The 20,663-nt window shown below is 40.8% G+C and overlaps 1 protein-coding gene across 1 annotated transcript; it reads right to left on the reverse strand.

The window, feature by feature from the left end:
- Nucleotides 1-108: 108 nt before the first annotated feature.
- Nucleotides 109-20,579, reverse strand: LOC108041685 (dedicator of cytokinesis protein 1). Its single transcript, XM_044459062.1, is given in 17 exon segments — nucleotides 109-1,343; nucleotides 1,403-1,547; nucleotides 1,607-1,777; nucleotides 1,836-1,926; nucleotides 2,146-2,232; nucleotides 2,297-2,528; nucleotides 2,596-4,762; nucleotides 5,539-5,652; nucleotides 6,870-7,044; nucleotides 7,097-7,311; nucleotides 7,313-7,448; nucleotides 7,514-7,802; nucleotides 7,865-9,167; nucleotides 9,422-9,691; nucleotides 9,758-9,914; nucleotides 11,993-12,104; nucleotides 20,019-20,579. Coding segments are annotated over 17 exon segments (6,033 nt in total). The 5' UTR covers nucleotides 20,068-20,579; the 3' UTR covers nucleotides 109-1,023.
- Between the last annotated feature and the right edge of the window lie 84 nt (nucleotides 20,580-20,663).

Consider the following 20,663-nt stretch of genomic DNA (forward strand, 5'->3'; position numbering starts at 1 on the left):
GCTGGTTTGGTAATTCGTTTTTGGACGTGCCTTTTTCGAAGTGAAATTCTGCTATTCTTCTGCGTATTTTTGGTTAATGCCCGCCCAGGGAATTGATATACGTTTGAAAACTTTGTACATGCTTAATTGTATTTTATTATTGCTTAATCTTTGGCCGACACACAGATCGTAAATTACACAGAATCCATTAAAACAAAATTAAACAATGATTTTGGTTTAAATTAAATATTTATACTCAAGTTCGTTAAAAATATTGTGCCGTATGGTTTCAGTGCAATAAGTTGTTCATATATAGTATTTATATAATCTTAACGAATATATCTCAACATTTAGTTGCTCTACATTATGGCTATACTGATTCATATCAAAACAGTGTAAATATTTGTGCGTTCTTCAAAAAATGTTCTAAAATTGTATCATAAAAGATTTCGTTTCACATTAATATTTCCTAATTGACTTGTTAGTAAACTTGTGCTAAAACCATTTTGGTTGCTCGTAAAATCGAAGATATGGTCATAGGTTTTGTGTATGTTAATTGCTATTGCATAAAGACTGTGGCACTTGTTTGCATACGAGACGTACAAAGTTCTTCGAATTGCTGATTTGAGCTTACATCTAACAACATCTGTACAACACACAGGTGTACAACATTAATTAATACTTGTGGAAGACAAGCAGTTTGGGTACGTTTTGAAACAAACTACACGACGAAATCCTTAACTAAACGAAAATGACATGTTCAACATAATATCATTTAAACGTAACCAAACACTTAACAGCATTTAAATATAATTATTGGAAATCTGAATACTAAAAACTAATGCGATCGTTTTTTAAGACACTTGATTTGGTAGGTGGTCGTAAGGTTGAGGCAAAGGTCGTTGCTGTTTTTGTTGCTGTGCGTACTACAGGATCGATGCCTATTATACATGTAGTAACAGAAAAATTTGGCACTCGACAACGGTTGAACATATATGGCGCTGCACTGGAAGCTTTTGGGGGTCAAACTCTCCCCTAGCTACCCTATGGAATGTGTTTGCTGTGGCGCGATGGCTTCGGCGGCGGCGTCGGTGGACGCGGCTTGCTTCCATCGACGGCACCCACCAAACTGAAGTTCGTGGTCTCCAAATACTCGTACATGGTGTTGGTAATACTGGTCTTCGTCAGGGTCGAGGTGGTACTCATGCTGCTGCTGCTTGTGTTGCTAATGGTGCTGAGCATTGTAAAACCATTCGGCGTCCAATCCATGTTTTGCGACAAGCTGGTGAAGTCGGTGGAGTCGCGTGCCTTTGCGGGCAACGGCGGTGGTCGAATGTCCTCCTCCGATGTGGAATCTGTGGTTTCTGAGGGGATATTAAATTGTATTAAAGTGTTAGATTGAAATTTTATTATTTATACTTACCAACAGAGTTGCGGTTGCTGCTCTCCGACAGCGAACGTGTATCGGGAAAATTCTTGATGCTGGCCGTGGGCGTGGCAATGCTGGCCGGGCGAGAGAGACGGCGTTCTTTCTCCATTTCCGAACGCAAAGGACGCTTGGGTGTCAGCTGTTGTTTACAATAAGGGGTTAGATAAAGGTATGACCATCGACCGCAACCGTGCTTACCTCCTCTGTCAGGATATGAGGATCAGGCGTCTTGGGGCCACTCAAAGAACTATTTGAAGTACTTGCCAGCGAAGCTATAGATGTGTTGATCTCCTTTTCGGGCGTAGACGTTATGGTGGACAATGGCGGTGTGTACCATTGACTGCTGGAAAAGCTAAGAACTTCACGGTCCTGTGGGATTTAACAAAATTAGTGCGGGTTGGACAAAAAGTCATCTTGACTTGCTTACCTTTACCTTTCCATCCTTGTTTCTCCGTTTGCCTGGAGTCTTATCCTTGTTCTTGTTGCTTTTAATGCTTGGCGAGTGTCCCAAACTGGGTCTGCACATAATGGCATAGGCAAAGTAAGCATAGACGATAAGCAACATAACGCAAATAAATAAACAAAACAAAACGAAAATGCAATTCAAAAATCAAACGAAATCAAAGTAATGTTAGAGTCTCAAACTAAAAGCCAGCGGTTAGCATGGAGGAAGAGTTAGAAAAGTTTTTGTTAGGGCGAGCATTCCAAACAACTCGGGATTTTTTATCGACACTCACCTTGTGTTGAAACTTAAGCTGGCCAAAGTATTCTTAATGGAATTGGTCTGTGGCCGCGGCAAAAATGTTGATTTCGATAGCCCGCTGCTGCAAATGTGAATAAATAAAGGGCATTAGTAAGAACCAAAAGGGAAAAGCTATCAGGACTTACTCTGAAGAACCCATGCTGGTCTCAGAGTGACGATTGTTGCTGCCATCGAAAAGAGGGGGCAGGAAGGAGTTGGGGCGTCGCATCACAACCGAATCTCGTTCGATTTTCAAGTCACAGGACTTGCAACCGTAACGCAACTCTACGTGCTGCTGCATATCGGCGAAGCATCCTTCCAGGTGGTCCTGCAGGGCCTTTAGACTATCCGGCGCCCGCATGCGGTGAAGCTTGATGGCTGTGTGGGACACAAAACAAAATATTCTATATTCTTTGAAACAATTCCCAGGGCCTTCATTACTTACCGATCTCCAGCAACGGGATCTGATTGGCAATCAGTTCCTTAAGATCCTCTACTAACTCTTTGTCGTCGGGATTCTGCTCTAGATAGTCATCGGTGAGGAAGGCCTCCTCGTACTTGGCGAAACCACCCATCACCGCAGGATCGACAATGCCGTTTAGTTTCATGGTCAGCGGATTGATGTGCAGTTTCTCGTCGCTTCTATACAGGATCACTAGCTGCCGAATATCGCTGTTCGTTTTCTTCATTACCTCCACCGCTGTTTCCAAGGGAGAGATCTTGAACGTGTTGGTCTCGATGACGGGGAACCAGCGCAGGATTCCCGGCAGGGGAAAGCGAATGAGCAGCTCAGTGCGCTCCAGCCACAAACTCCGAACATCGTCCCTGTCACCACCACTCAAACTGTCCCGGAAGGGACGCGAGAACTGGAACTTTTGCACGTTGTTGGCGGTGAAGTATTTGACAATTTCGTTGTTTATATTCTTTTCGTTGAATTTGTTAAACGCCGGGCCCATTATCGGCTCAACCTTGTTCACCTGGATGAATTGACCATCGCTGTTTGTAATGTCCTCGCCGGGAGCTTCTAACGTTTGCATGAGTTCAGCCTGTGGATGCTGAACTAGCATCCGAGCGCAGAAATCACTGTGCCGCTCGTACTCCTTGCCACGGAAGATATAGACGCGGTTCTGTAGGAGGCGCGGAAATCCCCGCCCAAAGAAGCACACCCGGAAGTACTCGGAGCTGTGGCGAAGCTCCTTGATGATCTTCTCGAAGAACAAAGCCATCCGCTTCAGGATGTCCGCGAGCTTGAGGTAGTCAAAGACTTCCTCCTCGTATTGCCGTGCCAGCACCCTGCACAAGTCGATTGCACACTCCCACTGCTTTCCCTTGTCAAAATACTCCAGGATCTCATAGTAGAGCTCCTCCTTCAGTTGGCGGTGGGTGCGACAGCTACTGTGCCGGTAGCTGCGCAGCTGTGGTGACAGTTCTGTGTCCGTCCATCGCAGCAACTCCGTGTGCAACTTGAGCGTAAAGGCCGCCTCCGTGTAGTTCTCGAACTCCATGTGCAGGGCGCACAATTTGTAGACATACCGGATGTACATCTCCTTGAGGTCCACCTCTGAGTAGAACTGCAGCAGCGAGAAAGTGCATGCCATTCGGTTTTCCTTACTCTCGTCCTGGATAATACAGCGGTACTCCAACAGCTTGTCCATCAGCCGGGTGACCATCTCTACAAAGGCGGTGCCATCCACATTAAGGGTGTTGTGAGCGGCGCAACGCTCCATCATGATTGTCTCAAACAAATGCTTGTACTCCGCATCTCCCTTGCCTGCTCCGATCAGGATGTCCAACTTTTCAATCATAGCTGTCTTAAAGTCGGAAAAGTTTCCCTTGTGGTGGGAATTATTGAACTTGGTGTCGCCATAGCTTTCCTGCTCCAGCCGGGAGCTGTAGTATTCGCACTGCATCATGTCGAAGAAGATGGGAATTGTCTCCTGGCGCAGTTGCCTCTCCGGTATCATGCTCATCTCCAGGATGGGCTCCACCAACCGCGAGACAAACATTGGCTTGTGCTGGCCGAGCTGGAACCACATCTTCCTGATCTCCATGGCCGTGTCTTTGCGGATGTCGCGGTATCGTGCAAACACAATCTGCCTTTTGTTGTCGTTGAAATCATTTAACTGTAACGGAGATTGTACGAGAAAGGCGATGGAACATTGGAAGAAGTTCGACCAGATCTGCTCCTCGAATGGATCCAGGAAGTAGTCCGTGATCACCACGGTGAGATGCTGAAGAGCTCCCAGAATCACAGTATTCTGGTGCATAATCATGTCCATCCAATCACGAGGAAACACTGCCTTCTGGTGCGGAGAGACCAGCTCCTGAAACACCAGAAGGATCTCAGTGACAAAGTCCTTTAGCTCGCCGCGCTGATGTAAATCCTTCACAAAGTACTCATAATGCTGGCCATCCATCCGCTGCAGGATTCCTAGCATGATTGCGAAGAATTTTCCCACTAATCCCGTGTCTCTGTCCAGGGCGTGAGCTGCCTTCATCACGGTGCGAAACAGGATGATCATAATGTCACGAATGTCGTTATGCGTGGCGCCAACATCCGACCGGAAAAGCAGTTTCAGTATGTTGTTCATAATGTTGATGCACTCGGCAATCTAACGATGGAAATATATATATTAAAAATGGTCATGATGGTAATGGAGGGAGCAAATCATCAAGGGATTGTAAAGCCAATTACCGTTTTCAATCCAAATAAATTTGGAATATTATTTATAATACAAATGTATATCTCTAACGATTTTATAGATCAATTTTAAAATATCATCTTAATAGAGATAATTAGGTAAATGAAATATAGCTTTAATCATTTCATTTTTAATGTAATTTATTGCCTTATTATATCATGGAATACATTTAAAGAGCATAATTTTAAACTTAGCCAAGTTACAGAAGATTGGAAACGTAATCGGCCCTTAGAGTTTAAATCTATTTATTTCTAGAGCTCTTCAAGGCTCTGTTGACTTTCTTGCTGGGCTTGACAGGATAAAGTAAACGTTAGTGTTTAATTTAATTAAGATTAACATAAAAACGTTGCAGGTTTAAAAAAAACACGAAACCATTTAACATTGCATTGCAAAAAAGCTGAAACAACTTAAGCCTAACTTAGCGGGTGTCGATTGAGGGAAAAATCAAGCATTTTTACCATTTCCCGTAATCGGCAGCATGAAGCTTGGAAAGCCATTGAACGGAGTAGGCGCGTGAAATGCTGCCGATTTAGCTGCAAGCTTTACGGCCGAACAGAGAAATCTTAGGCGGTACATGATAATTATACAAAAACATTGGGGGTCACAAATCAAAGGGGTTGATGCTGATCACAAGAACTTGACCTGACCTGACAGAGATTTCTGGATGAGAGATTTATTTCCTTTACCTTTTTGTTGGCAGTCGTATCACATGTATGCAGTTGGGATTTTTTTTGTCCGAGCACTTTGGCGGCTTTCGAAAGATTTTTTTCTTGCTGCCAGATATCGGTTTTCGAGTCTCCCTAGTTTATACAATTCAATTGCGGTGGCAACGACGAAAAAAACGATAACAACACATCGGTTGGGTTGTGCGTGAGTAAAGATTTGGTTGGATTTTTGAAATATTATACGAAAAAAATTTTGTGATAATGGAATTAGAGAAGAGGTACAGAAAGATAGATCATAGCTGAATAATTAGGTGCCAGTGAGGAGAGATCGCACATTCATATTTGGGTGGGTGTGTTTGAGTGTTTCGGTGTGTGGTTGGTTGTTGAGGTGTGTTTACTGATCCCGGTTGGATGATGTGATTTGTGTGGTGCTTGGGTGAGCTGCCAAATGCAAATTGATTTCTAGCTATGACAATGACGGTGAGCGGGTGCAATACTAATGGCCAAACTAAACGCGTCGGTGAAATGTTTACAAAACATTTACATGAGTTCGCTACGCCCCATGGTAGATACAGTTGTAATCTCGCTATAGACACACACAGGAAGATCGCTAACTAACATGGAGCTATGTTGGACATATCATGGCTAAATCACTACATTGTACAATCATTTATATGGTGCTTATCACTAGGACGTGGACAAAACATTGTTATAAAACTAGGGAACTAGACACATACATAACAATAGGCAAAAAATCGATTGAAATTGCCAATTCACATGCTAAACATTCTTATAACTCAAAAGAAAGCAAATGCAACATGCTTAACACTAACTAAACATAGCTTGCAAAGATTAGACTCTTAAATAGTTACTAAATATAATTCAAACTGGAACTCAGCAAAATTAAGACAAGTCACATGTCAAGAATAATGTGTTTAATGCAATTAATTAATATGTATGCAAATAATGGAATAATAATTATAAAATTATTTTTAAAAGTTAAATAAAGGTTATGTGCATCCTTATTTTAAGCAATATTAGGTCTGTTTTTGGTTTTACATTTTTAAGTGCATATATATTTTTTGGACTTTAAAATAATTGCTGTATTTTTATGCAAATTGAAAGACCAAAACAGAAAGCATTTGTGTGAGGAAAATTATAATTAAAATTTGTTTTTAGTTAGTTACTTTCAGAGCTAACTAGACTTGATCATGTGTTGAGTAATGTTTTAATTTTGCGACTTGTCGGTGCATTAACAAGACAATTTTCGAGGACGATGCATTGGATTAAGAACAAAATGCAGTTCCAAATGATAAATTAGTGGCACACAAATTTATTGCAAAAACACTTACCTCCTCTTTGCTCTCAAGATGATCCTTGATGTGCTTGCAAAAAACGGGCAGCAAGATGGCCCGACACTTGGGCAGGGTAAAGAGCTTGGTCTCTACAAAGTCCTTGATGCAGCCCATTTTTGACTGAGTGAGACGGCGCGGTGGGAATTTCTCAAGAATCTCCACAATTGAAATGCTGTAAATACTATTTAGTTTCGGAAATCTAATGGTCTGTGCTTTGAACCCACCTCAATCGCACTTGATCGAAAACCTGCATCAGATCCGTGGCTATAATGTGCAGATTCTTGAGCAGCGCTCCCTCCGACTTAAGCAAATTGCTCGGACAGCCAATCATATCGATGAACATGCGAAGAAGTTCCTGCAACCGGGTGGCAAAATCCACATAGTCCGTATCACAGTTCATCTCGGCGTAGAGAACACGCGATCGGATCACGAACTTCATTAACGTAGTGAAGGTAACGAGTGGTCTTATACAGACGTCGCACCTCTGCACTCTCCTCGAGATCATTGCCATCAGCGGATTTTTCTTTTGGAGTGATTGCTTCGCTAATGTTCATCTGCAACACATCCATAAGTTTGCTAGGCATTGGAAAAATATTTAAGGGTTAGTAATTATTGGGGATCACATTATAAATATTACTTACGTGTACGCCAGTGTAAAGGAAAAGCTCTCATTAATGTAAACATCAAGAACAGAGAGAAAGTGTTGGTACTTCAGATCAGACACAGTTTCTATCAAATGTATAATGCTCATAAAGACAAGCTGATCGTATTTCTCGGGATGATCATTCTCCACCAGTATATTAAACAGGGCATCAAGGATGTCCTGCAGGAATTTCACCACCTCCTCGCCGGGCACTGTGGACAAGGCATTCAGCGACTGCTCCAGTGTCTCCTTGTGGGCGGACCAGTTTAGAAGACCCAGCAAGCTCACTGTTAGTAAATACATTTAATTTAAAAATCGTTACAGATAGATTGAAAAACATTCATCTTACCGCTCTGCGTGAGCTTGGTGCTGCACAGGTTGACACCGATGGAAAGCTGATCCTTGGGCAGGAGGGTAAGTCCGCTGATCGAGGGCCTGGCACCCTGCAGCTCAGCAACTGTGGCTGGAAGCTCCAAATAACAATTGGCCACCGTTTTATCATACTTTTTGTGATCGATCTTGTAAACGGCCAAGACATGTTGGCCCTGCGGGATGGTCGTGCCGTTGGCTTGCATTAGACGCACATAAGCCAGACCGAAGGGCTTCTCCGTGCGATCCTTCTGCTCGTTGCTGCTGCGGTGTTTGAGCACGAAGCGTAGGTGGCATTGCTTAAAGTCCTCGATGGGCACATGGATTTTGAAAGTCTCCTGCCACTTGGGCTTGTCGTCGTGGTAGTACACCACCGACTTGTACTCATCAATCGGTTGATGTCCAGCTCCAATACTTAGAACGCCGGGCATGAGGTAGCCCTGCTCATTGGCCACACACACCGACACCTCCACATTTTTTTCAGAGGTTTTTGCAATTCGTGCAAACTCTCCACTGCAGATCGTGAGATAAAGGTCATTGCGCACATCACCGGGCAGAATGACTTCGGGGAATCCCATTTTTCGGGCCACTGTTACATTTGTGCGCAACAGTCCGGGAGAGTCTTCCTTAATCTGCTTGATGTCACCACGAAGCACCTCGATGGTTACCGCCATTTTGGAGTCGATCTTGCCGATGTCTTTGTTGGCGATTAACTTTCGCAGCGTTCCATCCAATGTGTCCTTTTCGCACATGATGAAGGGCAGGTCTATGTTTCCGCGAAAGTCATCCGACTTGTTGATAATGGGCGTCAGGTCCTTGCAGGCTACTCCAAACGGTCGCCGGATAATATATTCCCCATTACTGGTGGACGATCCACTTGAGCTCACGGATAGCTGTGAAGCCTTGCGACTCGAAGCATTAAGCATGCTGTTTGCAATGCTCATGCTGGTCCGTTTCGAGTCCGCAGACTCCTTAAACTCCATGGAACCGATGCGGATGGCGTAGCAAACCAGGTACATTTTCGAAATAGCCAGATCGCTTTTGCTGAGATCCGTGAAAAGAACACGATTGTTGTCGATCTGATCGATATCACGAGCAATACCTGTTCGTGACCACTTGACCACGTAGTTTTCGCTGATGGGCTTGTGCGTCTCTCCGTCGAACAGCGTAAAGAGCAGGTCCGAATCCTCTTGAAATTTGCACACGAAAGCGTTCACGTGCAGCAGAATATTATGTGAGAACTTGTTGAGGGATCGCGTTGTTCCCGGCTCGCTGGGCAGCCGCTATCGATGAATGAATGGAAAGAGGATTGGATTAGCAAAAATATTGTTATTTACAAACTTTTATACTAAATGCTCAGTCTAAAGAGAAAAAATTGGAAATTTAACCTAGTTTCAAAATAGCATGTGAAATAAATTATAAAAATAACTACAACAATCAAAAGAAATTTTATAAAATTTGTTCATTTTTTGTATGGCATGAACTTGAATTTATTGCTGACAGATATAGTTTTTCTGTTGCAGTTTTTAATACTCACATTGGCCTTCTCGATGCGTTGAATAGCGTGGACATGTTGCTCATAGAGTTCGGTGGTGCAAATGGCATTGGTGTCCAGTATATCGCCGCTTTCATCCCGCACGACCATGTCTAAGCCGAGGAGCTTGTTGCCAGTATCGATTTGGTTGGTGGCTTGCAGCTTCACCTTGCGCACCTCGTCCAACGGAAGATTCCCGGAGATCAAGGCTGCCCTGTTAGTATTTAACTTGTTCATTTCTGCGCGAATCTCTTTGAAGTTGGGATTTGTGGTCTTAAATTGGAAAATAAACTAATTAAAATTGAATTATTATTAATTAGTTTGTATATGAAAGCTCACCAGAAAATAATTCTTGGCAATGGAGCCCCACTCCAGAAGAACTTTGGTGATTTCCTCGACAATATCCGTACGCTGGATACAAAACTCCCCATTCACGATATTGTATCCGCACAAATGTATATAGCTCTTGGGAAATATGCCTCGTGTTTCCTTGGCTCTGCAATAATATTGGAAAAGAAAGAGGGGGAGTCATTAAAATATGGTGTGCACATGGGATGCAGCATAAAAGAACAAATTGCTACTCTGTGCCTAACAGTCAGCACAGTCAAAGCTGAGTTTGTGGTTCTCCTTATCTGTTCGGTGGAGAATAGTCTCAAAGCGACGCTCCACTGTGGACACTTCATATTTACATATATGACACAATTCAACAGCCATTGCGGCTGATGAATTACCCAACCCAAGTCGAGAGATAGGGGAACTTGACGCGCTGGAGAGCGTGCACTAAGGAAAAAGGAGTCATGTGGAATTTCGAGAAAACTGATAACTTTTGGTTATTTTATTTATTTTAAGTTACACATAACTCGTAATTCCAAACCTATTAGTCTTTAACATTTGAATGAAACATTTTTAAATAAAAGTCAAATACACAGTATTCATAAAAATAGGTTTTTTTAAAAGTCTAATAACCTATTTTAAAAAAATGTTTTAAAATATTTTTCAGTGCCTGCGGGTCTGCAGAGGAAGTGCGCTCAAAGTGTGACACTGTCGGATGAAATGGAATGCTTTAATTTGGCTCAATTCGCCGCTTGACATGCGGGGTGGCCGCTTTAATTGCTCGAGGCATTCATCAGTTATGGAATCAGCAGCACATTTTCCCATCTTCTCTCCTGGGGTCTCTGAACCCCGATCGTAGTTCTACTTCGATGTTTTTGGTTCAGGTATCTATCTAGCTGCGTAACCTTCAAATTGATTAACCATTTCTAATTGATATCGATGCCCAGACAGAAGCCTCGTAATTTTCGATATTTACGCTTTAAAATCGTGAGAAAATGCACAATTAAAATTGATATTTTTCTATAAACAAAAATAGGCATTTGATGAGGGAGAGGCGCAGAGCTGAACACAAACAGAAATTCGGGCTAAAGAGGTTATCAGCATATCGGGTGTCGTCTCGCCTTGAATTTCATTTTATTACCGGGAGATAAACGCACAGTGAAGTGTGGGAATATGGCACGCAATCAACGTAAATTAATGTCACACATTACGGAACTCAACTGGTTTTCTTGAGCGGGCCTCACTGTGATCGGAGAATTTGTGCTTTCATTTATTTATTTTCTTTGCTACTCGTTGTATTTATTCTACCATCCGAGATGTCTGTGTCTCTGAATCTCTGGTTCCACTTGGGAAAGGGTTGTTTGGGTCAGCAGAAATATGGAAAAAGGTCAGATCCGTCAACTCGGATGGCGTTCTGCTCGTTTTTCTTGATAAGACATGGTCAGTCGTCTCCAGATAAAACCGAATGAGAGATACCAAAATAAAAAGAAAACCAAACAAACCAAACGGCAGCAAAAGGGTCAAACCATGTATAAATATTGAATGGTGGGGAAGGGAAAAGAAAACTTTATCTCTTCGACGGATGTGGCATGCAACTTTAGCGGCCACATGGTGGCATCTGTTCGGAGGAAAGGATGAAGGAGCGTTGGGCAAGAGCGATGGCACAGATTTCCCCGGAATACCCAGGCATCTTGAGGAGTAAACAAAGGCCGAACCAAATGGGCGGCGCTTGTGTACCTGATTTACGATTGCTTTACTCTGCCTGTGAAATATCTGTTTCAAGCATTTCCGCTTCTGAACTTTGGCTGCTGTTGTGTTTCTGTTTTCCGTCTGTCGATTGTCTGCTGCTTTTTTGTCCGCTAATGTCTGGGATGTTTCCCCACAGTCATGCATATGCATTAGACAAACGAGATTGCAGTGAAAGTCAGGGGAAAAGATCTAGCAGATTGTTTGATTAGCCAAGCTACACCAATCAAAATAATAGCACTCCACACATTTCAAGGAAATTAATGAAATCTTGTGATTTACAAGTTGTCTAGGGTATCTATTAAGATACGTTTTACGAAGTAATTATAAGGAGAAAACAATTTTAAACGCGTATTGTGATAATGTTTATTGTGAGTACCTACTGGGTGTTTTTCTAAGTCAATATAAATTGTTAGTCAATATAAATTATTGTAATATAACTTATATTTGATTATAATAAAAATTAATAAACACATGTTTTATGTAACTACTTACTTTTGTCTGTAGCCGTAGTACCAGTGTGTGGTCTCCTTGAGTATTATGACCGCATCGCCCACATCCAGGTTAAGGCGATGTGGCTTTGTTTCCTGGTCGAAATTGCACTTGGCTGAAAGGAAGATACAATTTAAAATCAGTCAAAAATGAAATATATAACTTTCGGATGTGTAGGGAGCTTAGCTTAGAGCACCTTTTCCAGTTGTCAGCCACTGCGAACTGAGCAAAATCCCAGCGAAATCAACGCAAATCAACGGGAGCGGAAGGTTATCAATTAGCCCATTCCGTCATGAGGGGGACGCGCTAATCATCGGAAACTGGGTTGCCGCTATCTGTGCACCCAAGCGGATGGGATATTTGATAAACCCGCCGCCACCCTCACCATCACCCAACATCCCACCAGAATCCCAATCTTCACCCCGCTCGCGTAACGATTTTGCTGCATACGTGAGATCTAACATAAAAATGTAATACACTCTGGTCTTTGGATCTTGCTTTGGGCAACTTCCTCGAAACCCCGACTGCCGATAAGACTTGGATGTCTGACGGGAACTGTAAATGACGCACTTGCATTGGAAATGAAAACCTATATCGCATCAAGAAGTGGGAAATGTAACTTGGCATCCCGGAATCCGCTTCTAGCAGATAAGTGGTATAATTTCACATAATTTGCAAAAGAAAAAATAACAAAATTAAATCAATTTAAGAATATTGGTGATATATAAGAAAGATGTATAAATAATTGTAAAAAAAATATCGCTTTAAAGTTTAGTTTTATCCCTTATTATTCAATTTTATAACTACAACCTTTAAATTATTTCTTCAACAGACTGCTTAGTGAGTTAAAGAAAATGTTAAGAAATATGCCAAGCAAATTAGTAATATTTCGCCACCGCAGTTAATAAAGTTGCTTAAAAATTAATCGCATTTTCTACACTCCCCTAGGAGCAGTGAGTTTTGTTTACCCCACATAAGACATAATGGGACATAACCAGCGCGTTTTCATCGTCGGCGACAAACTTCCTCCTCGCCTGATAGTGCAAGCTTCAGATATAAGCAACTACATATGTATAATATATATGTTGGGCACACAAATGTGCACCCCCCATAAAATCCTCGTGCTCGCAGCAGTCAAGCACAAAAGATACAAAAACCATGTTGAGCCGCCTTCGCGTGGCACGCTCCGGGTGGTGGTGGTGCTGATGATGGTGGTAATAGTGGTGCTGGGACTGGGACTGGCGGTGGAGGTGGAGGTGGTGGAAGTGCCGATGGCGACTGCGTAACAGAAGGGAGCAGTGGAGCGACGGAAGATACGGTCCAATGACCGATGCTCGCGATGTTCGCGATGCCCGATCTCGATGGAAAGCATAACAAGCGAGAACGACCTCCACAGCACATTAAGAGCGACAGCGGCAACAATTCGCAAAAGGTATTCATTGCCGCTGCTTTTGTGTTTGCACTAAAGAGGCCAAAATAATAGTTCAAAGCCCCTCTCACCAACCAATCATATATGGGTAAACATTTGGGCTGAAAAATATATTGAATTCTTTAAACCAATGCAAAATGAGTGGGAGATTTATTTAGAACATATTTCACTGCTTAAAACAACCCCACAAAATGTGTTTACAATAATATAGTGCATGTGGAAATTTTGTAGGTCATGTATATTATTCGAAGAAGCTAATTTATCAAATTCTTGATAATTCTTTTAAAATTTGAAATATGAATAAAAATAAATAAATACAAAATAAATAAATCTAAGTCATCTGAAGAAGGAAATTAAACAACTAACGAACTATTTGAACTATACTTTGAGAAGTATTTTGACTGCTATTATTTTGAACTCAATTGTGCATACGTGTGAGATGGTTTTGTCTGTTACTTTTCTTCGCTTTGCATTTTTTTTCGTCTGTCCAATTGCGTGGAAAGTTAACATGGAGTGGTACTGGGTCAATTGCGGAAACCAGTTGAGCATGCCTCTCCAAAAGAGCTTTCCCAGCTAGGAAAGTTTCTTAAGAAGTGCGTAAATATAGATCAAACCAATAGACTTATCGAATTAATTGGAATTATTTATAATATCCAATAGGCAGCGTGGTTAAGGGGAACTCACTTATTTCCCTCTTTCGATTGAAATAAATACTCGGAAATGGCAAAGTGATTCATTCGACGTCGACGCCTACGCCAGCGTTGGCACTGCGGTCAAGCAATCAGTCACAGGGAACGGCACACCTTTAAAGCACCAGAATCGAGGGGGTTGAGTTCAAGAACGATCAAAAAACGTCATTAAATCGAGCCCATTTCCTTTTCTCCAGTCTGCCGATAAGCAAAACAAAGCCTATCCCAAGACCCTGTTTTCTGCTGCAGCGACAAACTTGTTGACTAACGGAAACAATCATAAATAATGAAATGCACAACTTGTTCGACTATAAATACCCATAGATTGCTGATGGGGAGTCACGGCCCAATAGCAGTGAGAAGGAAAAAGGGTTCGGACCAATACAGAAAACGTAGATACAGCCAGCACTCAACAGGCAGGCGCAGGTAAACCAAACAAAAAATGAACAGTTTCCAGGCTTCTTTCGTAGAAATGCACACGAAAAAACCATTTGAATATTTTTAACGTTATATATTTTAAATATTGGTTATTTGAAAAAGAACAAATATAATTTTTTTATATAAATGTAACGTAATTTAAAGTTTGGTTTATTGCAACCACTGGATTTCGTGGCTGTTTGTTTTTGAGTTGTGATCGGAAGAGATTTTCGAATAGCTTCAGTTATTATCAGCTTTAAAATAATTATACTTTTCGCTCCATGTAAAGCTTCAACGGATGCAGCTGCACTTGGAAAAGGGAGATTTTGATGTGCCCCCCAGCACGTGAACAAAGTGTGCCCGCCTAGGTTTAAAGTTTGCTGAAAGCTAGATAAAAGCAAAAGCCAAAACAATAATAAATCGCAGACCATAAAGCGACGTGAATATATAAAATAAACCGCAGCCAAGGCGCTTCGTCATCAATTGGTGTCGGAGTTGGCGTCGTGACTGGTGACTGGACAGTATAAAAAATAAAACAAAAACTACAACAACGTGACAACACCAGCCACAACTTGGCTCATTTCAAAATCTCAAGTTTAAATAGCACGCGGCTCAGAGAAGATTCTTTATGGCCGTATATGATCATACACATATGCAAATCCACTACACACATTTAGGCATTTGTGTTTTGTTTTCCTGTATAGAAGCGGGTTTGTTTGACGCTCTCTAACGCTCGTGGTATTCTCGAGTATAAATAATATCCAAGTACGAGCTTTTATGAGCTAAGCCCCTAAAGCGCTTTCTATATATACTTTTTCCTAAATATACGATTTTAATTGTCCAAAGCCTGGGGAACAGTTTCGAGGGTTAATTATAATGATTCTCGTTGGTTAAGTTACTCTGGCATTGACTAATTATATATTCCAGAAAAGATCTTTAAAATGGGGTGAGGTGAGGTTTTTATGTGATACAAAAATTCAACTCTTGAGTTCTATTATTTACTTTGAACAATTCTAAATTAGAGGTAGATACATATGCGGCTAATTAAAGACGTGGCGAGGAATTTATAATTTGTATTGTAAATTAATTATCTCGGATTTATTGCAGTAAAATAAAAGTTAAATTACTGGTGTTTTTAAAGATAAGTGATTGTACTTTTCTCAAAAAGACAGTTTAACGCTACCCAAGCAAGACGAGAAATATGTGATTTGTTTATTTATGTTTACATTTTTGCGTACAGTTGGTATTTTCAGTACTAATGATTTGTCATATTCTGGATTCTATTACGGAAAAAATTGTTATTGCTATGGTAAACAGCATTATCTCTCTTTCCGACACATTTTAAGGCTTGGCAAAAAGGAATTATTCAAACATATAACCAATTTGGTGAGCCTAAAACCGAAATTGTACGTCGCATACTTCATTCGTAGACCTCTAGATAATATTTGATGGGACATAAAATCATAAAAATACTTGCACAATTTCTTCGAGCAACTTGCCCGTTGACAGTTACGGTTAATGTCGCTGCGGTCATAAAAGTATCCAGAAACAAATTAGAATTAAAATCGAAACAAAAAGAATGCTGATAAAAAAAGAATGTTATTATTACGAAGCAGGGCCATAAAAAATTGCGGAGCGACAAAAGACAAGAAGGAAATGTAAACACAAACTTGACCCATTTGGGCCATCTGAGAAAATCACTTAAAAACAATCTAAAATTGTTTTATGGCTTTTTGAGCAAGAAAGGTTAACTGCTCGGATAGAATAATGTTTCCTTAAAATAATGATATTAAAATTGTATTTTTTTCTTGTATTTAGATACATCCATGGTAAATTTAGTTTATTTTTAGGTAAATCGCAACATAGAAGCATTTGTCGTAAAAATAGTTTTTAATGACTTTAAAACGCGATCAAAAGTGGAAACTTTTCTGTAAAAATATTTTAATGGAACCTGGTAACCTTTGAATCTTAGCTCACATTTCTTAAGCAGTTGAAACCAGTTTCCACTGATACCGGATGACGCACTGTTCCCCAATGATGCGGCCACTTCCCCCAACCCGTTGCTTGTTTCCCTGGACACTTTCCCCCGATCGAATTCGATCCCCATAACTGCTCTTTGCAGCAGGCAATTTATGTTTAATTAAGCAATTTCCGAGAGCAATCGAAGATTGCACTTGGTCAATTAGCATAGAAGGGAAACCAAAGATGCGACAATCTCCGACATTGGCAATCTTGGGATGGGGGTGGAATAGTTGCAAGTTGGGTGGGTACATCGATTGTGTTTCCATTTTGATTGCGAAATGGAAAGCGGAGATTCGCCGGCACTGGGGGAGCACGCTGATAGTGGAGGGTTTCTGGGGTGGCAGTCTAAGTGGAATCAGAATTACAAGTGGATGCGCATTCACTTGGACGGTTGCTCAACTATCCGGAGTTGGAGGATGACATGTGAGGGTAAAGTCCGGGGGATGAATGTTCCCTGATCTGAGTCAGCAGCGCAAACAATTATGCAGCCGCATCGAAGGAAGGGCATCTGCCTCATGATAACATGAATCGAGGGGACTTTTCTTCGGTTGAGTAACATTATCTTGTTTATCTTCAAAATTATGGAGGCAGAGACTTCAAAGATATAATCAGATTACAGGGTAAGTTCTCGATGTTTTTTTTTGATTATAATATTTTTAGCAATTTTTGTTTCCTAGAAATCAATATTTTTATCCCAATATGGTTAAGTGTTTTGTTTTATTAACTTTGGAAATTATTGAGTGATTTTCGAGAAGCTTTGGTTGCGAACTTAGAGAATCACCTGGTTCACATTTCGTTTTTGAAAGTACTTAAAATAATACTTTATAAACTCAAAAAACAACTTTTATAATAAGTAAATTATTCCTAAAAAAATGTTATTTAATTTGTGAACAAGTAAAAACGTATAATCAGAATATCCCATATTAAGTTTTATTACATAAAAATCTGAGAAGACCTTTTCGCCTCACTACCAAATTTGATTAAGTTTTCACTTGTTGTAATGAAATGGTAGTGGAAAAAAGCCTTTCTTTGAAATTATGCAAATCAAAAGGCACTTCATGCATCACAAACTCCAACGAGCTGGAAAATTTTAATTAAATTGAGAAAACCCAGACTCTGAAATCAGAAACCAAATCCACTAGGCCCCTTATGCCCCTCGATATTTTTCCTGAGTTTCGACTCCACTTTTCACCACTGCTCTCAGGCCTCATTAAGTTTTACGTTTACTTTTCCAGCTCTTCCCTTCATTTGATGTTGTTGTATTTATTATTAACGCGGTTGTTGTTTTTGCTATTCAAATTTAAATGTAGAATGCATCTCCATGGAGTGAGTAAATAGAAGCGAGTGCCTGAGGGGGAAAGAGGGGAAACTGCAGGTGCACACCAAGAGGCAATGAACAGTGGAGTAGTGCAGCAAGGAAGTGAAGATGTCACCGCAGGCAAACTTTTAACTTGGTCCTCAAACAGACAAATCATCAAAGCAAGACGAGGCGTCACAGTGGAATGTTCAAAAAAGTTTGTTTACTAATATGTTAAAAACCTTAAATACATTTTTTGCGTTTTCTTAAACCTGAAGATTTTTAAGATTGTGTTTTTTGTTTATTTTGTCTCCGAAAGGTATAAAATAAAACATTTTTGTTTTTAAAAGTTGTATATGTGCCTTAATTTACAAAGAAGAGAACATGGGAAGTAAACATTCTTTAGAGTCAGCAAAATCAAGTTGGTTTTTCGTTAAAAATATACAAAAATTTTAAGTTCTGAATTGTGTGTATTTCAGTGTATATATTTACAATATAGTTTTTGCGACCATTATTTCAGAAATCGCCCACTGTGCGTGGGGATGAGGTAGCAAGAGAGCTGAAGTATTCCACTCAACAGGAGTGATGGAGGGGGTCTGCATATATGTAAATACAACTACCGCTAAGCAGGAGGCAGAGGACTCAACTTTAACTCGCTCGCACACTCGCACTGCAACAGAAAAAAATTTTAGCACAGTGCCACCCACCAACACAGGCAAACATCGATAGATGATAACAGAAATGAGCCTCATAAAGTTATAAAGCGATTACTCAATGGTTATCGTCTCTGACTAGCTATATTTAACTAATAATTCCCAAAATGGATGAGCTGCCAAGAAAATGCCTCAGTTTAACATATTTTACAATATGTGGAACAGCCAGTTATTTGCTTAGAATTCAAAAAGAAGAACCAAATGCAGGTAAACAAAGTGGAAAACGGCGATAAGACAACAAGGCATCAAACTCTCTTTGATAAGGCGTTTCTTTTCAATTTCGTATACGCTGTAAGGCATTTCGCATTACAAAGGCCAAAATCGCAACTCAATGCCAACGACTAACTTATCTACCGCCCCATATTTAGCATTATCGCAGTTGATTACATTTTACCAGCACACACAACCCACCACCCACCTTACCGTGCCCCACCGGTATTACCGGGTACTCGCCACGATTTCGACAGTTAGTACACGCGCAAACACAAAAAAGGGCAGAGACAGAGGCAAACATGTGTAAATAACAAGCGCAAACACTGGGAAGCTCCATTCGAGTGTTACGAGTGAGTTTCTCAGTTCCACTCAGTCTACCTGTAATAGTACCTGCGCCCTGTACCTGTCGTATCTATTGATCAGCGGTGAAAAGGTCAACAAAGCGGGAGCCATAAAAAATTCACACGTATTCGAAGCGGGTCGCGATTAGATATTTCATGGTCGCTGCCAATGAATTGAGATTTGTCTAGCAGTTTAAAACCCACACCTGCCCAATGAATTTGAATGTTTTTTGTTCAATATTATTTCAATATTTGACATTTTAGCATCCAATCTAATATTACTTGTTTTTTCTTTGACCATCTATTCTTGGGTTAGATCACCTTAATAAATACTATTTTTGATATAAGTTTGTATAAAATTCACACTATGAATACAAATTAAATTCTTTGAATTTAGTTTAAATATTTTCTAGCAAGTAAATTTGTTGCTTACGAAAATATTAACATCAAAAACAGAAAATTTGTGATTAACCCGGAAAAGCATCTAGTTTAAAAAAATATTTTTTTCTGTGTATCACTTTTTTCTGGGAGTGTGTTGCAGTTGCACGTGAGAGAGGAAAGGGACGGGTGATGGAAAACAGGTTTTCGTTTCAAGAGCAAATCTCAGAATTTTATGTTAGTGTTGAATGAGAAGGATGAAATGGAAAGAAAAACGAAATTACAGAGAGAGAGGATCAACAGCAGCAGCGTGTACAAGCGAGAAGGTGCAACAAGTTTTACCGTAGCAACGCAGCAGGGGGCACACACATGCGGAGAAACGAAGGAAAGACAAATAGGGGGTTGGGTTCTGGAAAGAAGCAGCTAACAGTTCATAAACTTTTCCTTTATGCTTGTTTACAAAACACTTTGCCTAAACATTCTTGACTAGCCATATTCTAGTAAATTTATCGCTTAAATTGCTAACTCACCAATGCCGAATTCCGCCTGCTTGGCATTGCAATCGCTCCACACACTCATCTTGAAGGCTTTTTAATTTGTTGTTGTTTCTGCGCCGACTTTTACCACCAACACAAGCGAATGAACGATCACTTACACATGCAAAGCGGTAGACTTTCGTTTGCGAAAATTAAAACAACAACACATTGAATTAGGCAACACCAAAAAGAGCAACACGTAGTTGAAATTTCGATTTCGTTTTCACAATGCCGCCAACACAAGCATTTCGCCTCCGATTTCGCTACAGATTTCGACGAACACCGGGTAATGCAACAAATCGAATAGCCACAAATAATTATTGCACAAAAGATTGCATTCCGCGCTAATGTCGCTAGCTAATGCATTTTGCGTTGTTTTTCGCTCGTTTTGTTCTCGATTTGGGAGTTGGCCGCTACCACTCAGCTAATTATCTCCGTTCTCACTCCCGCACATTTACACGCACTCGCACACACACTCCGGCGGGCACGGCTCACAGTTAATTAATTGAGCTCTCCGGAAGAGAACTTGCGCGCTCCGTTCGTTGTTCGTTTGTTGTGAATGAGCTAGAGCTGGAAGTGCAGTCGATTATCAATGAGATCATCGATGTTTTCAAAATATCGGCGATATCGATGGTTGGC

This window comes from Drosophila rhopaloa, unplaced genomic scaffold (assembly GCF_018152115.1).
Source record: "Drosophila rhopaloa isolate 14029-0021.01 unplaced genomic scaffold, ASM1815211v1 contig_178, whole genome shotgun sequence".
NCBI lineage: Eukaryota > Metazoa > Arthropoda > Insecta > Diptera > Drosophilidae > Drosophila > Drosophila rhopaloa.